At 43.6% G+C, this 19,841-nt stretch overlaps 1 protein-coding gene across 2 annotated transcripts in view; it reads right to left on the bottom strand.

The window, feature by feature from the left end:
- Positions 1–2,364: 2,364 nt before the first annotated feature.
- LOC148507435 (galactose-3-O-sulfotransferase 4-like) overlaps positions 2,365–19,841 on the bottom strand; it is a 145,974-nt gene continuing 128,497 nt past the window's right edge. For both annotated transcript variants that reach the window (XM_088446033.1, XM_088446034.1), the window contains one exon: positions 2,365–4,207. In XM_088446033.1, coding sequence (XP_088302159.1) covers positions 3,407–4,207 — 801 coding nt within the window. In that variant the 3' untranslated portion in view covers positions 2,365–3,406. The remainder of the gene's footprint in view (positions 4,208–19,841) is intronic.

Genomic DNA, 19,841 nt, shown 5'->3' with positions numbered 1-19,841 from the left:
CTCTCACACTTGAACCTTATAATGTCACAGGTTCCCTACGTTTAAAATTAACAAGGTATCCAAGGTATGATCAGGACAATATCATGTGCATTATCAAAATGGTACAGGAGATGAAGGTATTTATTTGGGAACCAGTGTTTGTAACACAATCTTACAAGGAGGATCTTACTGAATCAAACTTGTTTGGGGATCTTTGAGAAATTATTAAATACACAAAAACCTAATAAAAAATTATTATATGTGAGTGCATTATTAAACTGTGTAATGACAGAAGGAATGTTGGGGTACAATAAAACATACAGTCATCATATCGCAGAATGGAACAAGCAAGAAGAAAGCGTGGATGAAAAGGGTGCCCGTTGTAATGTTCCTTGTAATGCTTTTCTCACACATTGTCTAATAAACCATGACACTACCACAGGGGTTATGTTATATGTGTGGGCATAAGGCTTATTGATGGTTACCGGTGAATTATTTTGAAAAGGGTCTTATAAGAACATTGCTACCTGATGCAAAGGTAACACAACAGAAAATCTAAAAGAAACATATGAAATAATTACTGTGTAAGAAAGGTAAATATAAATACAAATGGTATATGGAAAAGTAAAAGCACCTCTTTACACTGTCCCAAAGTTATAAGGTTGGTTTAGGATTTGGTAACATAACAACATTTGGTACATAGGGAATTAATAAACAATATCGCAGACATTGTGGTAAGAGAGTTTCAAGCAAATAAACACTGAATTAAAATGCAGCACACACTACCTTACAGCTGTAACTTTGGATATTGTGTCACATTACAAACAGTGTACATACATCACAAATTCTTCTGATGCAGAAGACATAAAATAATGGTTAAATTAAATTACTCAGGTTAAAAATGAAAATTTGCTGAATAAACATGATGGTACGATTCCCGACAGTTGGTTCACCTGGTCGAACCCCAGTACCTAGTTCGCATGGGTTGAAAATTGGTTTGGCGGCATTATGCACGCATCGGGAAGATTAATATTTTTTGTCATGATAATGTTGTTGATTTTCTATATATTAGTGAGATGCTTCAAGAAGATTTTCCAGTGCATTAAGAAGAAATCAGACGATGCAATCTATGAGAGATATGAACTTTCTTCAGAGATATGAACTTTTTTCGGAGTTATGACCCCTCAAATTTCATGAGGATGGAACTGATAACGCTGGAATATGTGACCGTACATATTCCTTCAGCAATTCACGAATATATGCATGCTTATGTCTTTCATTATTATTTTCATTGCAATTAAGAGTACATAGAAATGATTCAGAATATATATTAGTTGTAAGTTGCGGAGGACCGACATGTGTCGAATGGCCTCAGGCCTAGAGATGAGGTCTACCTTCTCTCTAAAGTAGGCAGGTGTGTGTCTGAAGCAACAGTTATTATAGTTTAATATTGTATAATCTAAAGGTATAAATGTTATTACAGAAATAGGTATAAATTAGAACTGATCAAAACAATTTCTTCTCTAGCAAGACAGAATAATGGGTTAGTTGAGTATGAACAGACTAGGAGACAGTAGGTCTCAGATCAGGCTAAACAAGGAGGGAGCTAATCAGGATAGCCTTGGCCTATATGCGGTCACCAGTATTTTGAGAACATAGAAAGGAGATTATAGTTTTTGTTATGATTAAAATATATAATTAGTGAAATGTTTAGTGCGCATGAATATTGAATTAATTAATTAATATTCGTCATTTTAGAATATGTCAGTAGCAAAGAGAAAAAAGTATTAAAGATTGATCAAAAAGGGGAGGGGTCGGTCAGTCGGGTTGAGCAGGAGAGATCGTAGGTCGAGAGAGACGCGGGGTGCTGGGCTGTAAGTATAAACATGGGCTGACTGTCACCTTGGGAGTCTATGCTAGGCATTGCAAATAATCATTTTGTTACTGTTGCTGAACTAATGTTTTTTATGTTGTAAGTCGGCTTTGACAATAATACCATAATACATGTATAATTAATTTGCTTTTAAGTAAAACATTGTCATTTATTTTAAAGTTGGTATTGGTGTGAATTATTCCATTTCTTCTAATAATAAGTAAGGTTTAAAAACAATATCCAAAACACCTCGCGTTATCAGCTGTAACCTCCCCTAGACCAGGGGTGAGGTGAATGCAACATTCTCTTTAAAGCTCTGAATATGTTGCCATAACAGAAAAGATGATAAATAATGATTATGGAGTGTGGCTTAAGGATAATACCCACTGGTGTTATTTCTGTTTTAACACTAGTACAACACACAAAATGGGTCTGTTAATGAATGTTGCTGTGCAAGAGGAGGTTCTGCTGATCATTTGCTGACCACGGGGGTCATATGTATCACAAAAGGCAACAATATTGTTTTCTTTATTGTTTGTTGTCTGTAGGAACATTTTTAAACATTCTCACTTACATTAAATTGGGTATCTGTAAGCGTTAGACATTTATTTAAAACCCGATGTCTGTCAGTCATGGATGCCAGATGTTTCTAGATGGCAAAGAACTGCCTAATGCAAAAGATTTTTACCCAATAATGGCAATCAGTTCTTGCATGGGAATGTTTTTTTTTTGCTAGTAATAATAATAATTGTAACAACAACAATACTAATAATAATGAATATCAATTTGACATATGACAAAGCAAAGTGCCAATATTCAGCTGATAATAATAATATGAGCTGAAGCGGACAGTTCAGTTTGTTTATCATTTGGAAATGTGACATGTCAACATGTTTACAATGTCGACCCCTTAAACGTAACGCTAATCCTAACTCTAATTCTAACCCTTAAACTAACCCTAAGGTTAATGTTGACATTTTCACAACAGTATGTCAACATGTCATGGGGAGAAACTTTTTCCAAGTCAACATTTTGTCAATGTTGATATGTTAAATGTTGACATTTAACTATCTCGACATCATAACATTTGACATTCTGAAGTTGGCATTATGACTACATACCTCTAGCACTAGACTACATACCTCTAGACTAGGAGGGGGCAATAGTACAATGCTGACCTATTAACACTGGGGGGTACTAGCCACCCCTAGTGGTATTGTGTTCTCACTAAAATAGTTTAATGTTTTTAACAATATTCTTTTCACTAAATTAAATGTAAAAAATAAAAATCAATTGTCATTTAAGTGGTGAAGGGGATCTGTCACCATCACTTTCTAATTGACAGTAATAGAAGACTTGAAGAAAGTGAAGGGCCTATAAAATGGTTGCCAGATATTTTGTAATATAGATGGTGAAATACTCTACATAAAACATTTTTTAATTAGGCTTGATATTTACTTAATAGGTGAAATATCCAATAAAAAGTACACTATAATATGCCCCAACAGTATGCTGCTTACATTGCTTATCTGGTCCTCTCACTGACCTGTAGCCCTAAATTATATTCTTATTATTTTGTGCCCCAACTAGAAATTGACGTGCTTGTAAGAGTTTCAGGTATGTCAGCTCTGGAGTCACCATTTTAACACAAAGTAAACGGTCTTGGAGCGGAATATTTGTCCTAAGATCCCACCCTAGGATCTTATGCTGTCCAGATTGAAAGGGCCTAAAAGCTTTTTCTTTAATGTCTCTTGGTTTAACAGGCTTCAAGCTCTCAAGACAAAGTTCAGCCAACTGCTGTCTCCTTTCTCTCAATCTTCTCACCTCATTTTTCATCTTTGCCCTCCCAAAATGTTTCACCTTCTCCCAGAATGTACGGTTAATGTGGGAATAGAGGTACCAGTCCAGAGCATTCCATGCCCTCGATTTCTTTACTTCTCTTCGCTTCAGTGGAATTGAGGCCTCACGCATGTTAACTTTAAAGGTCACCACATCATCAAGCTCCCAACACAGCTCCTCTTTCAAGAGTATCATGGATTCATCAAAGTGCTCAGCTAGAAGGACCAAGTCAAAAGTCCCTTCCACTGCTTGGACACCTGTATTTGCCAGATCTTCTGTAAATGGGGCTTCTGGGTTAAATCCTAGACTAAACCACAATTGGTTGAGTGCAAATTGATGGTTCTTTTCTCCCTGTTTATAGTAGTGTGATGGATTGGAAATAAATGCTCTAAAATTAGGTGCCTTCATGAATGCAGGTGTTATAAAATGATTGTAGGAGAAGGAGGACTCGGCCAATGTAGCTGGATCTCGAAGAATTGTGAAGTAGAAGGAGTCTGATGGCATGACCTTCCGTACCTGAAACATATACAAACGTTTTTTATTTACATTCTAGTGTAATTATTCCATGAATTATGTGCACAGTGACTAGCAGCAGCCATGGCTCCTGTCTTTGCTACCCAGGGGGGGTCTGTAAACGTGTGCATGCACAGAATCACATTCCCATGCAGTGCACAAATTAGCATCTAGGGACTGAGGGCCTGATTCAGAGCCGGACGCTCTGACAAGAGCGCTCACTCTGAATCAGGGCGCTCCTACCTAATATTGGAGCGGCTTACCGGCCGCTCGCATAGCTGTGGGTGGCCACCCACAGCTTATGCGAGCGGCCAAAAAGATGGTCGCGATGGTCAAGACCATCGCAACCATCGGGCTTGCGACGAGACCCTTGCGGTAGGGTCTCGTTGGCCGCAAGCCCTGGAGTGCTTTTGGCTCTATCAGAGCCAAAAACACTCCTACTGACATCACTAGTGATGTCAGTGGGGCCGGACCCAGACGGTAGGCGTTGCCATGGGAACGCCTCCGTCTGGGCAGCCACACCCCCGGCGCACCCACCAAAGGGGGCGTGCTGTCACTCACCATCGAAAGCACACCCCCTTTGGTGCGAGACCCATAACGACGGCTTGGCTGACATTATTCGGGTCTCGCGCATGCGCACGACGGAGCAGCCTCCGTCGTCTGCATGCGCACTTGGGCACCATAGACCCACTTGCGAGCGCTCAGCGCTCGCGAGCGGGTCTGAATCAGGCCCTGAATCAGGGCCTGATTCAGATCCTTAGAAGCTGGTAAGGGCTGCCCTGACAGTGTGGGGAGTGACTTCCCATGGGAAACATTCTCTCCTATCACAGTCCATACTGGCAGTCCCAGGGGGAGAAAACACCTCCCCTTGGGATTGCCTGGCCAGCATGTGATTAGTAGGGAGTACTTCCAATGGACCACTGCTAAGCTGTCATTTGTGGTGGTAGATTTTACTGGAGCAGTTGCAGCCCTACAGCTTCTAGGCAAAATCCACCACTGACTAGCAGCAAGTACATGTACATAAAAGTCACAGGGTAAATAATAATGGTAGCCAGTGGCATCAATATGCATGGTATCACCTGGTGCTGTAGTGTGTAGCCTTCACATGTGTAGGGCTGCAAAACCACACCCCTGGTTTGTGCAATTTTTGGGACATGACCACATGTCAAGCCCTCATTCTCATCATGCTGGGGGATTACCCAGTGCTCCGTAAGCATCTGGGAAACTCCCTGCTTCTGTGGGTCCTGATTCAGAGTTGTACATTATTACAATGTTTACAGATTTGAAAAAACCGCATATGTGCTTAAGCGCGAGTATCAAGTCAAGGCACATGACCACAGAGACTATTTATTCACAGTGGGATTGACAGTCAGGAAGCATTTGGGTGAGGTAAAGAGGAGTGGAAGCAAACAGGGCCACCATCAGGGGGGGACCGTTAGGACTACTGTCCTGGGCCCAGACACTTAAACAAAGAAATGGGGCCCGGCCTGCTCCTACCACCCACCTGCCACCGCTACAGCAAGTGTAGGTGATCCCCTTCCTATGCCTGGCCATCGCCGCTACTGCCAGTGCAAATATATGGGCCCACCAACCCGCTGCTACTGAAAGGAGCATGCCGCCCACAGAGAGAGAGGTCCTGGTTCTGCTGTCTGTCCCCCCCCACTGTCAATGGATGCACAATAAAGTTTATCCAGTGAGAGTGACATCATTACTTCACCGCATGCCATTGAAGTAGAGAAAAGCCACAGCGCCAGAGCAGAATCCTGGAACAGAAGAAACAAGGTAAGATTCACATGCTGGCTGGCTATGGCAAAAGAGGGCTGTAACACCACTGCAGAGATTGAGGCCAAAGTGGGCTGAAAACGAGTGAGTGCAGGGTTGGATAGACAAAACATATACTGTAAGTACACACTTATAGGCTGTTAGAGATTTTATATATATATATATATATATATAGATATATACAGAAATATCTACTATATAAAAGTGCAAATTTGTCCTTCTGTCTTTCTATACAAATCCACAGTTTACAAGACACGATCATTACATTTTACATACGAGTGTATTAAAACAATGCCGGAGGCAACTAAAAAAATGTTAAATTGAAATTAATTACTGTTCATTTTTGATTAATGAAAAAACACAATTTTTGTATAGCATTCGCCCTCTTTGGGTCAGGTACGGAATTACAAAATTATTTAGCTTATCTACTATTTTTTCTTTTCTATCTTCTCTACTATATCAAAGCAAACATTTGTCCTTCTGTACTTCTGTCTTTCTATACACATCCACAGTTTACAAGCGAAGATCATGACATTTTACATATGAGCATCTTAAAACATGGCAACTAAAAAAATGTAAATCAAAATTAATTACTGTTAATTTTAATTAATTTAAAACCACAATTTTTGCTGGACGCTCATTGTGTATATATATACAGTTGTATCCAGCCTCATCGCGCATTGCAACATAGCGCAGCAATCACCAGGCTGCGAGCACTTGCAGCTGGCGAGTACCCCATTGAAGTCTATGGTGTGCGGTGTGTGCATGCACATGCAAATGCCATAGCTGCGGGCACACTAGTCAGGCCACCCATGCCATGAGCGCATCGCATCATAAATGAGTGTGGCTACATATGTATGTGTGTCCGGGTAACACCTACTAGCAGCAATGAGTGCTTGGTGTTACCTGGACACTACTACATCCAGCTCTCATCGTGGTGACTAATATTATATTTCGCTGCCAGATATCCCCCAGGGCACCACATAAGGTACGCCTCCAAAACACACAGGGTGACTACTCTTGGTGGAGGTGTTTACGGACTTATGGTACTGCACTAGGAGGCACTTTTCTCCACCCCTCGTTTTATATATATATATATATATATATATATATATATGTTAATGAAACATCGGTCTAAATGAATGATTTTTTATCGATGGTTGGCCCATTGACCTCTGATGGTACAGCTGTCAGTAAGCTTCAATACAATATACCATAAAATTTGCTATTTTTATGGTATACTGTGTTTTAAACATTTTTTTTTTTTTAATCATGTTGGATAAGTTTTAAAATGATGTTCTTGACTTAATTCAATCATAAAAAAACCCTGACAATTACAGAGCGGTTTTTGGAAAAAAAATTGTCAGGTAACTTGTTAAGAACAAAGGTGTGGTGAAACCCACTCCTTTTGTGGGACAGATATTCAGACCCACCAACACCCCTGTGGTTGTGAGCTCACTGGTGGGGGACCTCACAGATGGCAGAAGGGAACGAACACCACTACCTTACACATTTCATCCAATGCATAGGACTTCCTCAGAGGTAAAATCTTAAAACAGGGTTGATATTCATATATAAGTATAACCAGGATCAATATACATTTTAAATATACACAAGAAAAATGTACAATATACTGTATATACATACCAAATATCAGAAAAAGATTTTTTGGACAATTGGAGGAAGATAATTCACCAAACATTGGGATGCTCGTTCAGAAAAAGGGGCTGGCTATTTAAATTCAGCGCTCGCTCTTTGCGGTCTGTTGATGCCTCTATGTCTGAGCGAGCGTCTGAAACATGCGCTTGCTATTTTGTAAAGACGCCCCTTGGCCGCTCGCATCATACGTCATCTCCGCTATTTATTAGATTGAGTACATCGAAAGGCGTATGAACTGCTCGCTATTCTTGTGGTAGCATTTTCCTACCGCAATCATGCGAGCAGTTCAGGCTAAAAGACAACCAACTGACATGGTCGATGATGCTGCTTTGTTAATTATGCACACCCTTAAAACGCCTGTTTTGACCGTTTGGCACGCCTGCATTCGGATCTCCACTCCCCGTTTTCAAGCACCTTCCCCTGTTACCACCCACAAACGCCTCATCCTGTCACTCAAATTAGCAAGCATTCGCTATTTTGCAAGCACACAATTTCCGACCACACTGACTTGTTGGCGCAAGCGCCTTACAACCCATATGCATGCGCAGATGTGCGAACATCGCTCGGAGCGAACGAGCGGCCGCTTACGAGCGGCTCTGAATCAGGCCCATTGTACAGAAGAGTTAATCACCATGAAACCGAATGACAAAATTTGTTCAAATTAAAACACACTTATATTGTGCGTAAACTATATCAACATATATCAATTTATACAGCTCATTAACATCAAATCAAATATAACATCATTCCTTACTAATTATTATACATTAATCTTATGCATATACATTAAGGAATCATATATCTTTTCATATGTCCCATAATGATTTTATTTGACGAGTGTGTGCATTTCCAGGATACCATAAAACTTGATTTTTTGATCTGACATGTGAATAGAAAAATTTACCAACTGTGGGCCTGATTCAGACTCGCTCGCTAGATGTGTTTGCATGCAGCCATCAGCTGCCAAATTATGCAAATCCTGCGATCGCATGGCAAGACATTAGCACACCCACTATGTCTTGGCGTGTGATCGCGGTATGTATTTAGATGCCCACCAGCTTGTCACAAGACACCCACTTTCCCTTAGTAATACCCTTAGTAATACATATCATCTCCAGGAAGTGTATTAAACAATCGATAACATCGAGTACCATCGGAGCCATACTCAGCACTTGTGGTTGACCATACCCTACCGCAAGCACTGTAAGTGCTGCAGTGTGTAATTTAGCCATGTAACATGTACAGTATGTTGACGCTGCATATTAATTATGCACGCCCCTGAAATGGCATTAAGATGCACAGACACGCCTGTGTTCGCACCTCCACACTCCTGTTTCCGTCGACCACCCCCTGTCACCACCCACAAATGGCTTGTCCTGTCACTCATTCTAGTGAGGTGTCTTTGTACATGGGGCGATCACATGGACTGGTTCGCGCATGCACACTGCATCTTATACGCATGCGCAAATTGCAAAGATCGGCAGACTACGTGCAAATGCTGCCTATCGAGCGGGTCTGAATCAGGCCCTTAGACTCTAAGAACCATCTTTGAGGTTAGCTGCTTCTAACATTAGCGTGAGTTAATGGTCAATGTTTAATTATATATAATATATAAATATATTTTCCATAGACAAAAAATCTTACAGTTTCACATATCCCATTAAGGCTTCTTAGACATGATCTGAGATTTCACAAAACCTCCTGAATTTGTGCCACTCAAACTAAAAAAAGCAATGAAATTCTGATCATTAAGGCTGACACCTTAATGCACATTTTCCCTGTGCAATACAGATGCGGCATGCCATCACACCCTGTGGTTAACTGCAGATTCAGCACTCTCACAGAGTGAGATTGTTCTCACTCACAAAATGGTGGAGATGCTAATTCACAGAATTGCGTGCTCATTGGAATACACACATGCAGTCTATGCAACTGAGGTCTGAGTAGTTATGTGGCACACACATCCCACTCAGTGCCCACAATCTTCCGATTTGTTCACCACCACAATCCCACTGGATTCCAACATCCTTCTCACTCCATACATCCATCTCAATCAGAATACACATTCAGCTCCCTAATTTCTAACACTATCATACTCTGTCTATGCATGAACGCTATCTTCACCTCCATGCTGCATAGTTAGGAGACCACACAGCTATAGGGACTGGGGAAGTTATCTTCCCCAGTCCCTATAGCTGTGTGGTCTCCTAACTATGCTAGTTCTTAATTCCCTCATCTGCACCAATCTGTCTTTCCCCATCTACGCCGCCCTGCTTTCCTGCATCCATGCCACTCTGTTTCCTTCCATCTGCACCACCACCTTCCCCCTAGTCACACCACTCTGTCTTCCCTTCATCTGTGCCACTCTTTCTTACTCCATCTGCACCACTCTGCCCCCCCCAACCATGATAGTCTTTCTTCACCCCTATCCACACCAATCAGTCTTTCCCAATCTCTACTGAAGTGTGTTTTTCCATTGTGCTAGTCTGTGTTCCATCAACCATACCAATCTGTCTTTACCCATCTGTGCTGCTCTATCTTCCTGCATCCATGCCACTCTGTATCCCATCCAAAGCGCTCTGTTCTCCCAAACCATACCACTCTGTCTCCCCTGCATCCGCACCACTGTTTTCCATGCATCTGCATCACTTTGGCTCCTTCCCATCAGTGCTGGTTAATGTTCCCCCCCTCTCTATGCCTAGCTGTCCTCCCCATCCACACCACTCTATCGCTTCCCCCATCCTCTCCACTCTTAACCCATCTGTGCAGCTCTGTCTTCTGCTCAGGCCTCAGTTGCATAGACTGCATGTGTGTATTCCAATGAGCACACAATGTTATGAAGTAGCAGCTCCACCATTTTGTGAGTGACAGCAATCTCACTCTGTGAGAGTGCTGAATCTAAGAAGCCTTAACGGGACATGTGAAACCGTAAGGTTTTTTTGACTATGTACTTTCATTGCTTTTTTATAATTTATTAACCATCAGGGTTTTGACAAGCAAACGGTCCACCTGCAGGGCAGAAGGACAAGAAATAGGTACACTAGCATGGGTGGAGGAGCAGACAATACACAGGATGCATGCCAATTTCAGGGTAAAAACATAAAAAATGAGGATTTGAGAGTAAGCTAAATTTCCGAATGTCAGTTTTTTCTGACACCCCTAATTAGGACCACTTTTCTGATGTTCTCTATGGGGGACATTTGGGAAGGCATAGGGTAGGGGGAAAATTTAGACTTAGGGTTTATTTTATTAGGTAGTTATTGTTCCAAGGTTGGTGCTTTATTGGTTCAGGTAATTTAGAAAGTTACAGTTTTTAAACTATTACCTCACAAATCACCATTATAGAGATAGGAAGTTTCAACTTGTTGCACAGCATCAGTAGGAGCCTCCAGCAGGTGTACTCACTGTGACTACACTTGGATGCACAAAGATGCCTTGGCAGTGTAGGCAGTAACGGCTGATGGGCACGAGGGAAGGAAGCGGCTGTTAGCTGCAGCCGGGATCTGGGGAGGGTGGGATAGCAGGCATTAGCAGTGGCCCAGACCTAGGAATTGTAGCAGGCATTAGCAGCAGCAGTGTGGGTAGCAGTGCAGGTGGTGGTGGTGCAGGTTGCAGGGCCCAGGGGAGGTAACAGCAGACAGATGCAGGCATGGATCTGAAATATCAATGACACCTGTCTCTATGTATAAATAAACAAACACAGAAGCAGGAATGGGATGAGTGAGACCCGTCTGTGCTTCTGTGTTTAAAAAAAAAGGAAAGAGAACCTGTGTAAAAAAAATGGTGCCCCCCCAAAAAAAACAACCAGCACCGGGCTTTGGAGACCCAGTACTGGTTGTGCCAAATACAGAGAACAAACATTGTAGGGGTCTCCCATATGAAGCACAACCAGCACCAGGCTTTTCAGAACCAGTCCTGGACACCAAAATATGGGGACAAATGATGTAAGGGTCCTCCGTATTCAGCACAACCTGCACTGGGTTCTGAGCCAATCCTGGTTCTACAAATACAGAGGAAAAAATATGCATAGGGTTCCCCTTTATTTAGCAAAACCAGCACCCGACTTTTTCTAACAGGGGCTAATGCCACAGCCAGGGGAGCCCTGTCACGGGGCACCCCTGCCAAAGCATTAACCCTGACCGCTAGTCAGCCCAGGCTGGGGATCCCTGGGGAGCTGGGGACTCCCCCTCTCCAGGGCACCCCAGGTCCAGGCTGATAGCCTGGGTTATTCCCAGCACCCTTGACCAGCAAGTGGGTGATTAAGGGCCCACTGGAACCTATAGTACCCCTGTAAAAGAAAAATTAAAATTAAACAAAGACACTGTTTGTTTTAATATTTTATTTTTCTGCACCTTCTCCTGGGGGGCGGCAGCCTTTAAGCTCTTTTTCATGGCTGCTGCTTCCCCCTGGACTTTGACACTGTCTTCACCTGGAGGGTGGTGGCCTTTAAGCTCTTTTGCATGGCTGCCACCCATCCAGGGCTTCCCTGGCATCTTCTGTCTTTGGCAGGTCTTCTCTGCTAAGACCCATCTGACGGACTGCCATGCTGTGTCCTCGCACTGGCTTATATAAGCCAGCCGAGGGGGTGGAGCGATGACGTCACGAGCTATGATTGGGTCATGGCGGCAATCTTTAAATTTCAAAAATGTCGCTAAGGCGCCATTTTAGAAATGGGCATTGAGGTTCTCACCATTGAAGTCAATGGAGAGAATAGCTCTTTGGCTGAGAGGCAGAAGACTCGCCTCTCTCAGCCAATGAGCGCTCAGTGGCGGGGGGTCCATAGTGAAATCCCGCTGCTAAGCTCTCATTCAGGAAGTACTGTCCTAAGTGAAATCACACTGCTAAGCTCTCATTCAGGTAGTACTGTCCTAAGTACTGTCCTAAATGGACAGCACTAATGTTCGTGGGTCGCGTCTTTTGTTTTTTTGTTTTGACAAGCCCGGGGAATGCCTACTTTGTACCAAGGAGGACCGATCCACGCATAGGAGAGGATATGTTTTTTTTCAGATACCCTATGGATTTTATACATGGAGAAGAGAACCGATGGGCTTCAAGGATACATAGGTGAGTATGTGTGCATGTGTGTGTGCATGTGTGTGTGCATGTATGTTTAAAAAACTTTTATTTTGTACGGTGTGTGTGTCCTGTGTTTATTTTAATATTTATTTTGCTGTAGAACTACAGGTATTAGTGGCCCGTAATGCCCCTCATGTTGGTACTTTTGGTTTTCCAAGTACCAGAATGCGGGGGAGGGAAGGCTTGCTGGAAACTGTAGTTCCACAGCAAAAGACAATATTTACCTTCTATTTTTTACACCACATTACACTATCAACCCACCACCCCTGGAGTGCCGGGGATAGCCCCGGGCTATCAGCCTATGCCTGGGGTGCACTGGAGAAGGGGAACCTTTTATTGGGGGGTCCCCAGCTCCCCAGGGATCCCTGACCCAGACTGACTAGCGGTTGGGTTTGATTCTTTGGCTGGGGGGCCCAGTGAAAGAGCTCCCCTGGCTGTGGCATCAGCCTCCTCACTAGAAAAAGTCCAGTGCTGGTTATAGAAAATACAGGGGAACCTTACTAATTTTTCCCCTGTATTTCCAGAAACAGGACCGACTCAGAGCTCAGTCCTGGTCACGCTGAATACGGGGGACTCCTACATCATTTGTCCCCTGTATTTTGGCAACCAGGACTGGTCCTTATTAGCCTGGTGCTGGTTGTGCGTAATACAGGGGACCCCTACTTTGTTTGTCCTCCATATTTTGAACAACCAGCACTGGGTCACTAAAAGCCCAGTGCTGGTTGCTCTTTTGGGGGTGGGGACATGACGTTTTTTTTACAAATGTAAAAAAATTTATACACAGATTCAGGCTTCACGAGCCTGCATCTGCTGCTGATGCCAGCTAACTCCCCTGGGTCCTACTGCCCGCCACTCGCGCCACCTAGGCTGCACCGCTGCCTGCTTCTCCTCTGGGTCTCAGCCTCCACTAACACCTGCTATCTCCTTCCGGGTCCCGGGCACAGCAAATGCTGGATTCCTTCCCCCCGGTCCCAGCCCCCACTACTGTCCACAGAGGACAGCCATCTTGGTACAGCCAAGTGAAGCCACAGTGAGTACTCCTGCTGGAGGCTCCTACTGAAATTGTGCAAGTAATTGAGGACTCGATTCAGACCTACTCGCTAGATGCATTCGAATGCTGCCAAAGTATGCAAATGCCGCAAACGCACAGCAAGGCATTAGCATGCCCACTATGTCTTGGCGTGCGATTGTGGTGTGTATTTAGACACCCACTAGCTTGTCTTAAGATACCCACTTATGCATGTCATCTCCAGGAAGTATATGCAACCATCAGTAACATTGAGTACCATCGGAAGCGTACGCAACACTTGTGGTTGACCATACCCTACCGCAAGCACTGCGAGTGCTTCAGGGTGAATTCAACCAAGTGACATTTACTATGATGTTTTGTAATAATTGTGGATGCCTCTGAAATGGCATTAAGATGCTCAGACACACCTGTGTTTGCACCACCACTCCCCCGTTTCCAGCGACCAACCCCTGTTACCACCCACAAACTGCTTGTCATGATACTCAGTCTAGCAAGCCTTCTATGCTTTAGGGGTGATTGCTTCACAATTGCATGGACTTGTTCACGCATGCACACTGCGATGCGTACACATGCGCACATTACAAACATCGGCAGGCTGCGTGCAAATGCATACTAGCAAGTGTGTCTGAATTGGGCCCTGAATCTTCCTATCTCTATAATAGCTCAATTGTGTAGTAACATTTTAAAAACTGTAACTTTCTCAATTACCTGAACCCCAAAAGGCCCTACCCTGGAACAAAAGCTACCTAATAAAACAAAATCCAAGTCTAAATTTGCCCCAAACACTGAGTTATGCCTTCCCAAATATCCCCCATAGAGAACAGCAGAAAAGTGGTCCGAACTGAGAGTGTCAGAAAAAACTGACAGTTAGAAATTTAGATTACTCCCAAATCCTCAATTTGTTCAAAGCAGATCCACTTTGGTCAAATCTTATGGTCCCTGTGACTTGACAAAGGGTCCAGTGTGGCCTGAAACGTCAACTAAATGGAGTTGTGGCATGATGTGAGCTATTAAAACGTTTTTTCACTTTTCTACACTAAGAAGACTGGTGAGTGCTCTCCTTATACTACAATATATATAGCATGCTGTGGATGGTTTTACTGCGACATAGGATATTTTAATACAATAACAATCAGTCCTTTTTACAGTTGAAAAAATAGAGAAAGTTCCTATTTGGTGATGTATAGTGATAACCCATGGATCTCGGTACCTTCTTTAAGACCAATAACTCCACGTGATCGCTTTCACCTGAAGAGGGCCATCTGAATGAGTATTCTTAATAGAGAATCTTTGGAAGCCTCAAAGATAGATCACTATATAAATCTGTTACCCCAAAGTATTCCTTCTTTTGGGGTTTTTTCCTCTGCTGTGAATAAACCCTTAAACTTCTGTAATCCACATCTGTGGGGACCAAAACAAATGTGCCAATTCAGTACCCAACACGTTTCGTCCAAATAAGGACTTCTTCAGGGGTAACTTTTACACATATAAAATTGCGCCACACCAGGCAAATAACAGGGGATTCTCTGGAATCCAAACAAAAATTTTCTAAAAAAGTACAGATTAGACCATGGAAATACACTTTTTTCTAATAGTGTATCTATAAAGGTATATACACGCCAATATGAGCACCTGGACCAGCAAAATCAGTCCAACAGCAATACTAATCTGTACTTTTATAGACAACTGTTGTTAGTGGGGGGGGGGCCCTGCCAATTTTGTCAGTCTTGGGCCCCACAATTTCTGATGGCAGCCCTGGCGGCAAAGACTGCAGGCTTTTCAGGGGTGTGTCACACCCTGCAACTGCTATCTCATACACACGGAATATGGCTCCAGTGTCTCTATTCCCAAAGCCCTTCTGCGGGACTATAGACTCACTCAGGACTGCGATAATCAAATTATCTGTGACCAATGCTGTGTCTTTGGGCCTGATTCATTACGGATCGCTACTGTGATTGCAGCTGAGATTACGCACGCAGGTCTGTTGTAAAAATATGCTAATGACTGCAATCACAAAGCTATTATAGAGACACCCAAAGCCAGCATAGAGACACCCTCTCCCTCTTTCGCACATCCATAAAACCTTGCAATCCTGCGTATACATCAGGAACATCAAGTAACATCGGCCCCTCAAGCACAATTACAACAAGTCTGACCTTACTCAGATATTGCTAACCTCGTCACACGCAGCGAATACACAACCTGCGTAATCTGTCGCAGTGACTAATTTATGCACGCCCAAGTAACAGCTTTCAAAACAGACAGGCACGCTGGCATTACTCCGACCACCCCCCCATCACCAACCCCGAATGCTGATGTTTAGTCCCTCTGTCTGTGATGGCTTTGTATCTGCATAGGAGTATGCAATGCTAACTCGTGCACTGAAAATATTTATTCAACATTTAACACTTGAATTTAATTCTGGAAATTACTGGAAGCATTTGCAAATAATTTTAGATTAGTCAGCTCAGTAAGTTCAGAAAGCCCGTGTTTCAGAAGGACTGAGGCCCTGATTCAGAGCCGGACGCTCTGACAGAGTGCTCACTCTGAACCAGGGCCGGCCTCCTGGTTTTTTAGAGCAGCCTCCTGGCCGCTCGCATAGCTGTGGGTGACCACCCATAGCTATAGCGAGTGGCCAGGAAGATTGTCACGATGGTCAAGACCATCGCAACCATCAGGCTTGCGACAAGACCCTTGTGGTACGGTCTCATGGCCGCAAGCCCCAGAGAGTTTTCGGCTCTAACAGAGCCAAAAACTCTCCCACTGACATCACGAGTGATGTCAGTGGGGCCGCCCCCAAATGGAGGCATTCACATGGGAACGCCTCCGTTTGGGCAGCCACTCCCCCGGCCCGCCCACCAATGGGGGCGTGCTGTCACTCAACATCGACAGCACACCCCCTTTGGAATGAGACCCGGAGCGAATGAGTGCCTGTCGCTATCCGGGTCTCGCGCATGCGCACGATGGAGCCAGCTCCATCGTGTGCGCATGCGCACTGGACCACTATCGACCCGCTTGCGAGCTCATAGCGCTCGCGAGGGGGTCTGAATCAGGCCCTTATTTCTAAGTAAACCGGGAGTCTAGCAGTACTGTATCTTGTGTGATGAAGTGACATCATCTATTATTTCCACAAAAGTTAAAGCAGCACATTTTACTAATTGTCTGGATATTTGTGATAAAGAAGAGTGTGAGGCAGTGTGTTTGTGAGTCTAGAGTATATAAGGAGAATATTTGCCTGTCAGGTAGTGGAAATGATGATGATGGACTATCACCATTATAGATCTATATAAGTTTTACTTTAGATATTTCTGAGTTAGTATTGAGCAGAAGACTGGAAGGTACAGTACTTGTAGACACTGACTAATATAAAGAGGGCCTGATTCAGAGCCGGACGCTCTGAATGAGCGCCCGCTCTAAATCAGGGCATTTTTTTTTTTTTTAATAGTGCTGCCTTTTGGCCGCTCGCATAGCTGTGGGTTACCACCCACAGCTTATGCGAGCGTCCATGATGATGGTCGCGATGGTCAAGACCATCACGACCATCGGGCTTGCGACGAGACCCTTGCGGTAGGGTCTCGTGGCCGCAAGCCCTGGAGTGCTTTTAGCTCTATCAGAGCCAAAAGCACTCCCACTGACATCACTTGTGATGTCAGTGGGGCCGGCCCCAGATGGTAGGCGTTCCCATGGGAACTCCTCCGTCTGGTCAGCCACGCCCCCGGCACGCCAACCAAAGGGGGCGTGCTGTCACTCACCATCGACAGCACGCCCCCTTTGGTGCGAGACCCATAACAATGGCTTGGCTGTCGTTATTCGGGTCTCGCGCATGCGCACGACAGAGCCGCCTCCGTCGTGCGCATGCGCACTTGGGCAACATCGACTGAGCGCTCGCAAGCGGGTCTGAATTAGGCCCAGAGTTCCAGAGTGGAGAGATAGATCAGTGTGCATCTACTTACAAGCGATATTGGAACTTGTAGAATGATTCAAGTTTACCAATACTGGTGATTTAAACTCAGAACATATTATTAATGGTGTATAACACAGCGCTTGAAGTATACACATACAGTGATGTATACTAATAAAGAAAATGTATAAATTCTATTTCCTGAAGTCAGGTCAATTTAATTAGCAAAATATCAATAATAATAGCATATACATTTAAAAAGTAGGAGCAATTGGTCAGAATGCAACTGAATTCAGCACAAATATGGCAAACAAGGCAATAATCAATAACTATACCAGCAAAAAGGAAGTTCTAGTAAGCTGGAGTCCAAGGTTTTGCCCTCTGAAAACAGAGGTCTCCTATGTTGCTTAGTAGATGGGGAACAATGTCCCAAAGTCTGTATAATAGATGCTATATGTATAATAAATGCTGTATGCCTCACCGTGAGGCTGGAAGTCCAGTACCCATTGTACCATCTGGCTTTGGCCATGCTCCCCGGTGCCAGGGACCATTGGAGTTTTTGACAGTCATTTTAATTACTGTGATCTACTCCTCTCTGGCCTTCCTAACTCCTGTCTTGCCCTTCTCCAATCTATTCGCATCTATTATTATTATTATTATTATTATTATTATTTATTTATATGGCACCACAAGTGTTCCACAGCACCTTACAAAGTACATAAACAAATAAGTAAAAAGTGACTTACAATACAATAAAAAGCAGGACATGGACATGTATAATAAACATTGCTATATTAGTGACCTTAACGCCCACTTAAGTAGCCAAGTGTTAGTTGCCCTAGTGGGGAGTAAGAGATAAATTAAATTACAGTAGGGAGAAGCACAAGAGGGCAGAGGGTCCTGCTCGACAGAGCTTACATTCTTTAAGGGAGGGGGAGACAAACAGGAGTGACACAGATGGGGTAGGCAGGGAGGAAGGAAGATGTAGCAGCAAGTTAGGATGAGAGCTGGAAGGCTTTAATGAAGTAGTGGGTCTTAAGTGCTCGTTTGAAAGACTGTAGAGAGGTGAAGAGTCTGATGCGGAGAGGGAGGGAGTTCCAAAGGTGGGGAGCAGCATGGGCAAAATCTTGGAGGCTGGAGTGGGAGGAAGTAATCAATTGGCATGAAAGGCGGCAAGTATTTAGTGAATGAAGAGGGCGGACAGAAGAGTGAAGGGAGATGAGATCAGATATGTAAATGGAGAGGAATGGGTGAGGGCTTTGTAAGTGAGTGTGAGAACCTTGAATTGGGTTCTAAAAGGGAAAGGGAGCCAGTGGAAGGCTTGCAAGAGAGGGGAGGCAGATGTAGAGCGTTTGGAGAGGAAGATGAGTAAAGCAGTAGCATTGAGCACAGACTGGAGAGGAGAGAGATGGGATTTGGAGAGGCCAGATAGTAGTAGGTTACAGTAGTCCAATCTGGAGATGACCAGTGAATGTATGAGGGTTTTGGTGGCATCTTGGGTGAGAAAGGGTTTTTGAAGGCTGCTTCAGTTTCATCTCTAATTACACTACTTCTGCTGCCTCTCTTCAGTCTATCCACACTCAACTGTCTCCCTATAACCCTCAGAATTAAAATAAAATCCTCTCTCTCACCCACAATGTTATCAACCTCCCTGCTCCTCCCTACATCTCCAGTCTCCTTTTCTCACATTCACAGTCCTATCCTTTTCACTCTGGCAATGTTTGGTGCCTCACCTCCTTTCTGACCACCATGTCCCACTCTTGCTTTTCAGGATTTATCAAGGTTAGCACCAACCTCTGTAATACCCAATCTCACTCCTTTAGAATTTCATCTAACCTCTCAACCATTAAGAGTACCACCCCTCCTCCAAACTCTGTAGTTTCTGCCTCTTCTCCCATTTAGTCTCAATGTGAATGTATATACTGTCTGTATTGGTCTGTACTTACTTATACTGTTGTGAATTATATCTCCTTGTACAATGCTATGGAATCCTTGTGGCACCTTACAAATTAATAATAATAATAATAATAATAATAATAATAATAATAATATACAAGGGTGGTTCAATAAGTAAGGTGACAAAACTTTTCACATGTGTAATGTTCTCTTTCATTCTAATTTCTCACCAGTACAGGGCAGGTAAACCACAGCTTCCCCTCCTGGCCATTTGACTGTGCCTCATATCAGTC

The sequence above is a fragment of the Taudactylus pleione genome, unplaced genomic scaffold (genome assembly GCF_031769625.1).
Source record: "Taudactylus pleione unplaced genomic scaffold, aTauple2 ptg000393l, whole genome shotgun sequence".
Lineage (NCBI taxonomy): Eukaryota > Metazoa > Chordata > Amphibia > Anura > Myobatrachidae > Taudactylus > Taudactylus pleione.
The sequence above is the reverse complement of the archived record's forward strand: the minus strand, read 5'-3'. Positions and strand labels throughout refer to the sequence as shown.